At 51.2% G+C, this 9,823-nt stretch overlaps 1 protein-coding gene across 2 annotated transcripts; it reads right to left on the reverse strand.

Moving 5' to 3' along the window:
• Positions 1-3,988: 3,988 nt before the first annotated feature.
• Positions 3,989-9,522, reverse strand: RNF187 (ring finger protein 187). 2 transcript variants are annotated; one of them, XM_011965689.1, is made up of 4 exons: positions 9,259-9,522; positions 8,695-8,787; positions 5,699-5,920; positions 3,989-5,087 (listed from the first exon to the last, which is right to left on the reverse strand). In XM_011965689.1, the coding sequence occupies exons 2-4, from the start codon at positions 8,761-8,763 to the stop codon at positions 5,085-5,087; spliced, it is 294 nt and encodes a 97-aa protein (XP_011821079.1). In that variant the 5' UTR covers positions 8,764-8,787; positions 9,259-9,522; the 3' UTR covers positions 3,989-5,084. The 2 variants fall into 2 exon arrangements, with proteins under 2 accessions (XP_011821079.1, XP_011821078.1); XM_011965688.1 differs by having other exon boundaries at positions 3,989-5,920.
• Between the last annotated feature and the right edge of the window lie 301 nt (positions 9,523-9,823).

Raw genomic sequence — 9,823 nt, forward strand, 5'->3', positions numbered from 1 at the left:
TGGCTATTTTAGACATAATGCTACTACACACTTAGTGGACTACAGTACAGCCTATAAAAGCATTTTATATCCACTTGGAAACCAAACATTTCATGGGACTTGCTTTATTGCAGTATTTGCTGTATTGCAGTGGCCTAGAAGCAAACCCACAGTTTCTCCAAGGTATGCCTTTTAGTTTGACCCCAGACTGCACTCCAAAGCAGCGGCCTCATTCTACACTCCTCACAGCACCTCTAAGCTCACCTAATGTGCTACTGTCACTCAGACTTCAACATCACCTAGTGCTGCAGTTCCCATCACCCGCCCGAACCACCACCACCCCACTTGCCTCGAGTTAAAGCAGTATCTCATTATGGTTTTAATTATGATCCTCCAGTTACTAAAGAGTTTAAGCATCTCCTTATATTTTGCTGTTGTCAACCTCATGAAATAATAGCTACTCAATTAGGTAATGTAGATGGTAAAATGGCCCCAAACATTTTTATCTCCTCTCTTTGGCCACAGGATCCTGAAACTGAAAACGACCTTTGGGTCCCAACTATCCACAGCTTTCCCACAAAGCTCTGAAAACAAGAGTTGAGAAAAAAGTATTGAAGTACTGGACAAATACATCAATGTCTTGAGAATGTGTCCCCTACCTTCCAGCAAACAAACTGTTGCTTCTCTATGCAGTGCCTGGCCTCAGTTTCCTTCCACATGTCACCCACTCCCCACATCCTCTTGACCAGAGAGATCTGGCTGTGGCAAAGCCACAGGGACACAAGTGGCTCCTCAGAGCTTGCATGGTCAAGGGTTGAGTAAGGGTGTCTGTTTCAAGCCATCTCTACAAAACACCCTGTGGGAGCAGACCTGAAGGATTGGGGGAACCGCCATGCAGATATCGGGGAGAAACATTCCCTGGAGATCAGAGGCCCAGGCAGGGCCCACCTGGCCTGCTGAAGAGAGGCCATCGTGCTGGGTCTGCTGGGAGCAGGGGGCACAGTGGTGACCAGAGAGAGGAACAGCTGGGGGTGGATTATGTAGCGCCCCCCAGGCCACTGGTAAGCTTTCCCTGAAGGAATCTGAGTTGCTGCAGGGCCTTGAGTACACCGGAGGCAGGCTCTTGCTTAGTTTTATTGTTTTAATAAATTTTATTGTGTATATTTAAGGTATGCAACATGATGTTACAAAGTACAAACAGATAGCAAAATGGTTACTACTACAGGGGAGCAATTAACTTTCCCATCACCTCCCAGAGTCAACCATTTTTAGAATTTTGTGGCAAGAGTAGCTGAAGTCTAGTCATTTAGCAGGAACTCCCAAAACAGTGCAATTTTATTACCTACAGTCCTCCTGTTGTACATCAGATCACCAGACTGGTTCATCCTACATATTTTAAGGTAGAAACCCATCTACCTGTGGGGTTGAGAATGCACTGTTGGAGCAGGGGTAGGAGATGAGGTTTCCAGGTCTCCTGGGCAGTAGAGGACAGTGCCAGTGGGCCACGGTGGGGGACTGGCGGGGAGCAGTTAAGAGGAGGTCAAGGTCTGTGGCTACAGGAAAAGCCTGCAGGATTCCTTTGCAGACCTACTGTGGACTGTTAGAGAAGACGACTCAGAGACAGCTCTGAGATGTCTGTCTGAGGACTGCAGGGATTGGGCCCCTGGGTGAGTCTGGGATGAAGGCGTGGTTGGACCTGGAAGAGGGTTTGGAAGAGAGACCCACGTCGGAGAGGCAAGTGTGAGGTCACCATGGGGGTCTGGGTAAGACAGAGAGGCCACATGAGGATGCCAAGAGTCCATCCACATGAAGAGGGTGGAGTGGAGAGGACACAAGGGAGATGGAGGATTATCAGCAAGGCCAGAGGAAGCCCTTGTGGAGGGAATGTCCCTACACAAAAATCCATTCAAAACAGACAAGGGCTTAATTGTAAGGCCTGAAACTGTAAAGCCAGCAGAAGAAAACACAGGTGAAAAACTCCATGACACTGGCCTAGGCTTTAGGGTCATATCACTTCTTGCGTGTGACCCTAAAAGCACAAGCAACAAAAGAAAATAAACAAACAGGATTGCATAGAGCTAAAATGCTTCTGCACAGCAAAGGAAATCATCAACAGAGTGAAGACAACTCACAAATCGGGAGAGAATATTTGCAAACCATACATTAGGTAGGGGGTTAATATCCAAAATATACATGGAACTCAAACTCAATAGCAGGAAAGCAAATAAACAACTAAAAAATGGACAAAGAACCTGAAGAGACATTTCTCAAAAGAAGACACACCAATGGCCAACAGGTATACGAAAAAATGCTCAACATCATTAATCATCAGGGCAATGCAAACGAAATCACAATGAGATTATCTCACACTTCTTAGAATGACTAATTTCAAAGACAACAAATGTTGGCGAGGATGTAAATTATTATAGCCATTATGGAGAAACATATGGAGGTTATTCAAAAACTTAAAAATTTGAGTACTGTGACCCAGCAATCCTACTGCTAAGTATTTTCCCAAAGGAAATGACATAAATATGTGGAAGAGATACCCACACTGTGTTTCTTACAGCACTTTTACAACAACCAAGATAGGCAATCAACCTATGTGGTCTAGAAGCAAAGTGGATAAAGGGATACAGTGGAAAAATTGATGAAGAAAATGTGGTATATACACACAATGGAATACTATTTGGCCATAATAAAGGAAACCCTGCTATTTGCAACATGGGTGAATCTAGAGGACATTATTAAAGTGAAATAAGCCAAGACAAATATCACATGCTCTCACTTATATGTGGAATCAAAATGTTGATTTATAGAAATAGAACAGTAGTTAGCAGGGGCTGAGACAAGAGGATTTGGGGAAATTCTAGTCAAAGGGTACAGAGTTCCCGTTATACAAGAATAAACTCAAGGTCTATTGCACAGCATGGTGACTTCAGCTGATAACCGTGTACTGTACACAGTCAGCCCTTGTATCTGAGTGTCCCACATACGTGCAGAGGGAGGACTGACTGCAGGGGACTTGAGCATCTGCGGATTTTGGTATCCAGGAAGGGGTCCTGGAACCAATGCCCCTTGGACACAGAGGGATGACTATGACTGTATTTGAAATTGCTGAGTGTAGATTTCAAATGTTCTCACCACAAAAAAAAAACATGAGATGGATACATGAATCTGCTTGATTCTGTCATTCCACAATGTACAGGTATCAAAACATCACACTGTGCCCCATAAGTATATAATTTTTTCAAATAGAAACAGGTTGTGATTGACAGGGTGGGATGTTGCTGGTCAGCTAGATTAGGTGAGGATGGTGAAGCCACTGTTGGACCTGGTGATGTGGAGACACTTTGATGTTGCAGGAGACTCTGTCCCATCAGGACCTGGCCAGGCATGCATCACAGGTGTGCAGCGCAGGGGCAGGGAAACTTGGGGACGACAGCAGACTGCAGCAGGTAGAGACAGTGAGAAAGACAAACTGGAGGTCTCAGGATCGGGATGTTGTTGGCGTGCTGACAAAGATTATCTACTTGGCCAGGCTCTGGAATCTTCTCCTAGGGTCCTCTGTGCCCTTTCTTATGAAATCCAGTTTTAGCAAGAACCCTAATTTGGTTTAACCATAATATCTGACCACCCTCAATGGTACCTGACTGGGTTCCTATCAGACCGTTTGCAACCAATGTCTGATCACCCTGCCTGCCTGCAGCAAGGACTCTGTGAGGTGGGTTTAGCCAGACCCCCCTCAGCCCTGATGTCTCCTCACAGTCATTCCCACCAATGGACCCCACACTGCTCCTTGGCTTCTCCAACCCCTGCCCTACTGTGTCGGGGTGGAGTCCCATCTCCCCTGAGGCCCCAAGGAAAGGGCTCCACACCCATCTCCATGGTCCCAATGAAAGATCTCCTCACCATGCTTTAGCAAGTGTCACGAGGAATTTTCCTTTGACACTGGAGGGTGGCCAGAGCAGAGGGAAGAGGTGGACATACGGAGACGAAGCAAACGAGCTGACACAAACTCACTTTATTCAACATTGAACCAGCCCACACGCTGGGTAGGTCAAACTCACAGACATCGCACCAAAGGCCAGGGACTCGGAAAGGCTGAAAGGCTTCATCTGGAAACAGGCACTGCTCACAAGCCCAGCTATACCCAAATCTCAACATCTGCCTGCATCTATGTCCCAGACTTTGCAATCCTGTCCCCAGTGCTGAGTTTCTGTCGACTAGACGAATTTATCTACACACAAGGATGCTGCAGGCAACTGAGCTACTGCTACGAGCTTTGCAAAATTCAACTACTAAAGGAAATGGGAAGAGAGAAAGAGCCAGAGAGAACAGCAAGATGAGACACCATGGCAGGGCCTGGAGATGCTAAATGGGGTTAGCCACCTGCCAGCCCCCTCGCCCAGGAAAAAGGAGAAAGAGAGTTCCTTCTACGGAGGCAGGTGGAGCACAGGGAGGGCTTCTGGGAGACACAGAGGCAGGGTGGGGGCCAGGAACGGGGAGGTGGACAGAGCGACGCGGATAAGGCTGGGCGGGGCCCAAGCCCACCTCAAGAGGAGGGCTGCCTCCTCAGGAGGCATCAAGGTGCAATCCAGTCTTCCTTTCTCTTCCCTGAAGACCTGAGTTCCAGCCTTCACAGAGCCTCATGTGCGTTCTTCTTTCTAGATGTTAACCCCAAATTCGACACTCAATGGTGCACCTCAGGTACCTGCCAAGGATCTGTGGGCCCGCATGGAAGGTGCAGGGTCTGGGTCCGTGGATGACAAGGTGAGGGGCAGATAGGTGACAGAGGAAGGGCATGGCCCAGAGCTGCTGGGACTCATGGAAGATGGGCTGTGGCCAGGACTTCAGGAAGGGTCGGGCACAGGTCGGAAGGGTCCTCAGGTCCAGCCTCTACCGGGAGGTGTTCGTAGCCCCCAAAACACTCACGCCTCAGGGTGAAGGATAAAGGGACATTCTTGAAACACACAACTATATAGACGGACCCAAGGCCGGGCGCCTTCCACGCTTCCCTGACAGTCACACGCTGACACTTCCCAAGGAGATGAGGATCCATCCCCTCCTGCCTCCAACTCTGGGACTGCCGCCGGTTGGCGCCATCACTGCATGGGAAGGTAGAGGGAAAGACAGAGACACAAAACAACAGAGAAAGAGACACACAGAGGCAGAGACAAAGACAAAAGGAGAGAGTGAGAGAGAGCAAGAGAGAGTGCACATGAGACAGTGCATGAGGTACTGTCCTGAGCACAACCAACCCAGGGCCTAGCCCAGACTTCTGTCTCCCCAAGGCCAAAGCCTTGTCACCTATGGCTGGCACAGGCAATTGAACCATTCAGGGCCATCTGGGTTGCTGCGGGCTCTGGGGTTCAGGCCAGGCCCTGGGCAGAGGCAGAAGAAAAGCCCTGAGGCTGAGTTTCTTGCCTGCTTCTGCCTTCAGAACCCTAGGGCGAGGCAGAAGCCTCAGGCACTTGGGATACCAAGTGTCCTCCCTTGTGAAGGTCAGGGACACCTCGGACCCTTCTCAACTTAAAATCCCTTCCTACCACCTTCCTTGACCACCCACCCATTCCCAAAATCAGCCCTGCAAGGCCACAGCAGTGGGAGTCAGGCTGGGCTTTTAAGCCTTGACCTCAGGCAATGGCCCCCCAGTGGCTCGCTGCTGCCTACGTCCACCCTGGCCTGATGGTGGACAGACCCAGCGGGGATCCCCAACCTGCAGCAGCATGCTGAGGCCCAGGTTCCGGTGCTTCTTCTCCAGCTCCGACACCGCCTGCAGCAGTGACCTGAACCGCTCAGTGGGGTCAGCCAGCTCGTCCTCAGGTAGCCCCTCCTCCTTCTCAGCCTCCTGTAGGAAGTGCTCCTCCTCCTCCACAAAGAAGGCCCGCAGCTTCTTGTAGTCAGTCAGTGCCTTCTTCCTACGGTCCATCACGTGTCCCTGCAGACAGGTGGCAGGAAAAGACCTGTGTCCTCGCCCACTCTCCCCAGGCGAAGGGGAACCTGTTCCCTCTTGAAGGAGTTAAGAACATGCCACTCTAAAACATGTTGCTCAGGCACGAGTGCGGTGGTTCACGCTTGTAATCCCAGCACTTTGGGAGGCCGAGGTGGGTGGATCACTTGAGGTCAGGAGTTCAAGACCAGCCTGGCCAACATGGTGAAACCCCATCTCCACTAAAAATACAAGATTAGCCAGGCGTGGTGGCACATGCCTGTAGTCGCAGTTACTCAGGAGGCTGAGGCAGGAGAACCACTTGAACCAAGGAGGCAGAGGATGCAGTGAGGCAAGATGGCACCACAGCACTCCAGCCTGGACAACAAGAGCAAGACTCCATCTCAAAAAAAAAAAAAAAAAACTTGTGTTTTTTCTCCCACTAATCTATCTTCCTTTTGAGATAGGGTCTCACTCTGTCACCCAGGCTGGAGTGCAGTGGTGCCATCATAGCTTACTGCAGCCTCAACCTCTTGGGCTTAAGTATCCTCCCACCTCAGCCTCCCAAGTAGCTGGGACCACAGATGCACCACCACACCTGGCTAATTTCTTAATTTTTGTACAGATGGGGGTCTCACTATGTTACCCAGGCTGGTCTCGAACTCCTACCCTCAAGCAATCCTCCTACCTCAGCCTCCCAAGTTGCTGGGATTACAGGCATGAACCACTGCACCTGGCCCTGTTAGTTTAGCTTATGTCAGTTTAATTCTCCGGCCCAGCCTGGGACCCTGAAAGGGGAGAAGTAGAGTTCTCTCTCCCTGACACTGCAGTGGTCAGCTGCACATGAAGACAGTTCCTCTCCCGTCTCCCATGGCCAAGGGGACAGTAAATCCTTGAGTGGCCCTGCTAGGTCTAGAGCCTGTCAGGCACGTTACTGTCAAGGCAGGACACACACCCATCTTGCCAGAAACTGTCCCTGCTGTGCCCACACCAGAACTCCAACAGCTGAAAACCATCCCATCAGCCTTCAACAAACAGCGTTCACACTTGCCACTCTTCAGCTGGTTTCCAGCCAACCCCTAACCTTGGAAACAAGAGAGCAGAGGATGCTACTGTGATTTTACTCAGAGTCATGGATGGCTTCCACCTGGCCCTGGGCCACACAGGGCAGGTGACAGCCATAGTCATGAGAAGCCAAGGCTTTTGTTGCTGAGAGAGAATGCAAATGACAGCTGGGTGTCTGCTGGTTGGCTGATGCGGCACACTGCAAACTCCTTCCTTTGAATTTAGGTGGCTTCTCTCATCCCAGCATCTAAACCACCAACCCCCAAAACAGGACAGATTGAAAACTCCAACCTAAAACCTGTGGGCAAAACAAGTCCCTTGGGGGTAACACACGGTTATTGAAAACTTGGAGGTCCCCAAAGCCTTCCAGCCTCACTTGCACTGGGCAGTGTTGACCACTCACAAGGCAAGGAGAAATTCAGAGCAGCCCCCAAGGGCAGTGTGGAGTGCCAGGGGTCCGACTGGCATCAGGGACTCTGTGTGTCACCTGTCACTGTCTGAGTGAGGCCTGCACCTCAGGCCTGTGGAGAGTAGGCAAGGGCTCAGCACCACCGGGAACACAGAGAGTCTACCTCAGCCTCAAGCTGGGGTAAAAATGCGGGCCTCAGCCTCGAGGTGCAGCCAATTACCCAAGAGCTGCTGCACCTTTGAAAATCACTCTGTCTTTCAGGTTAAAAGGAGGAAGTAGGAATTTATGAAACCCAGAGAAAATGGCACACAGATTTTTTACTACACATGAGGAAAAAGTCACCAAAGGGAGTTTAAACGACTGAAGAGCTTTACTTGTGAGTAACCTCAAAGAATCTAGTGGGATGTCCCTTTGCCCTTTGGGATGTAATGCTGTGGAAGGCACCCAAGGAAAGTAACACTGCTGTGGTCTGAATGTCTGTGGCCTCCCCAAATCCCCATGCTGAAATCCTCATCCCTAAGGTGATGGTGTTAGGAGGCAGGACCTTTGGGAGGTAATGAGGTTGTAAGGGGGGAACTCTCAAGAATGGAATCAGTGTCCTTAAAGGACCCCAGAGACACCCTTACTTCTTCCATGTGAGGACACAGTGAGAAGGCACCATCTATGAACCAGGAAGCGTTCTCAACAGACACAGAACGTGCCAGTTCCTTGATCCTGGATTTCTAGCCTTTAAAAAAAAAGAATGAGCAACTCTCAGATCAGAACAAGAGGACCACAGAAAGTTACAGATGTGTTTTAAAAGAAAAAAAAAGTTAGCACTTTGGGAGGCCAAGGCAGGAGAATCGCTTGAGGCCAGGAGTTCAAGACCAGCCTGGGCAACACAGCAAGACCCCCATCTCTACAAAAGCATTCTAAAATTAGCCAGGTGTGGTAGCACATGCCTATAGTCCCAGAGGCTGAGGTGGGAGGATCGCCTGAGGCCAGTTTGAGCTGCAGTGAGCTACAAGCAGGCCATTGCACTTCAGCCAAATGAGACTCTGTCTCTTGAAAAAAAAAAAAAGAGTAAGTCTGATGCTGCCATCACCTACAGGTAAAATGTGAGGCGAAAAAGAGGCTTCCACTGACTTTGGCTAGATTCTATTTGAAAAATACAAACACATCCTAGAAAAATACCCTGAAACTCACTAAAGTCCAGAGGCCCCTCCTCCAACCAACCAGCTGAGCAGTTGCTTGGCCTGGTGGTCCCTTTGTCTAGAGCCCTGAGTCCCCGGTCCCCTCATTCCAGGCTGCCCCCAGGCCCCCCACTTGCCTTCCACACTGCAGCTGCTGACTCCGCCTGGCCATGCAGGTCCCGGGCATCATTCAAGTCCTTTCTCATGATTTCCACAGACCCCTTGTTCTCCTGGAAAGAGAGGAAGGTCACCAGGGGTGGGCAGAAGGTCTCCCCCAACCTAGCCCAGTTCTGAGGGACATCACCCCAGCTGAATGCACACAGTCTGACCATTCCAGAGATAACCTCGAAGCCCTGTTGTCTAGGGCAGGAACACACAGACAGCCAAAAGGTTTCTTGGGCTTCACACCTATTCAGAAGGATCTGGGTGCTGGGGCTAAGGGGACTGTCTAGGTGGGTTTAGGAGTTGTGTGCCTGTAAGTGGCCCTGTTCAGTGTGAGTTCGGTCTGTACCACAGGTCTGCACAGCCTGCCCTACACCCTGCCCTGCCTGAGCCGGATGGGGGTCACTCTGCCTAGTGGCAAGAGCCCTCAATGCAGGAGGAGCGCCCAGGGGCACAGTCTGGCTGGCTTCCCCTCCCCTGTATTCAAGAGCGGGACCCCAGGCTGGCTGTTCTCTCCTACTCTGTATCCCCCAAACAACCCGCCATGGGAAAGGCTCCAGACTCCCAGACCCGTCACAGCCAGACTCCCAGAGCGGGTCTCTGAAAGACGGGAGAGGGGACAGGCGGTGCAAGTGAGGGCTGGGTGGCCCGGAGAGCAGACGAGAAGGCGGGCCAGGCCTGTGGACATAGTGGAATACAGAGGGTCGAGAGATGTGATGTCTTCCCCAAGGGAACAGTGAGTGGGGGAGTCAATCTGTGGGAACTAGAGGGGGTCTATGAGGGTGAGGCAGGGCACAGCTAGTGGTGGGGACCACAAAGATGGACGCTGGTGGGGGAAGGACTTCGTAGAAGGTAGGGGGTGGGGAGATAAGGCACCGCCCAGCAGGGGACACCAAGATGGGGACGCGGACCAGACTCGGAAGAGACGCAGAAAACGTAGGGAGGCAAGCTGCAAGAAGGAGGGGCCCAGCACACGCTGGAGCGGGGACCCGTGGCGGTGAACGGAGGGGGACAATCCGGGGACAGGGACAGTGGAGATGGGAAGGGCCCAGGGCTCAGGGGGACCGGGGCAGGGACGGAGAGGCGCAGGGCACCGTCCGGGGC

This window comes from Mandrillus leucophaeus, unplaced genomic scaffold (assembly GCF_000951045.1).
Source record: "Mandrillus leucophaeus isolate KB7577 unplaced genomic scaffold, Mleu.le_1.0 Scaffold734, whole genome shotgun sequence".
In the NCBI taxonomy this organism is placed as follows: Eukaryota; Metazoa; Chordata; class Mammalia; order Primates; family Cercopithecidae; genus Mandrillus; species Mandrillus leucophaeus.

Bases quoted from the DNA above. Each gene is read 5' to 3' on its own strand.
- RNF187 (XM_011965688.1), bottom strand. From the start codon at position 8,763: ATGAGAAAGGACTTGAATGATGCCCGGGACCTGCATGGCCAGGCGGAG. The intron at 5,921-8,694 runs GCAAGTGGGGGG...ACCTGTCTGCAG, and splicing joins CAGCAGCTGCAGTGTGGAAG to GGACACGTGATGGACCGTAG.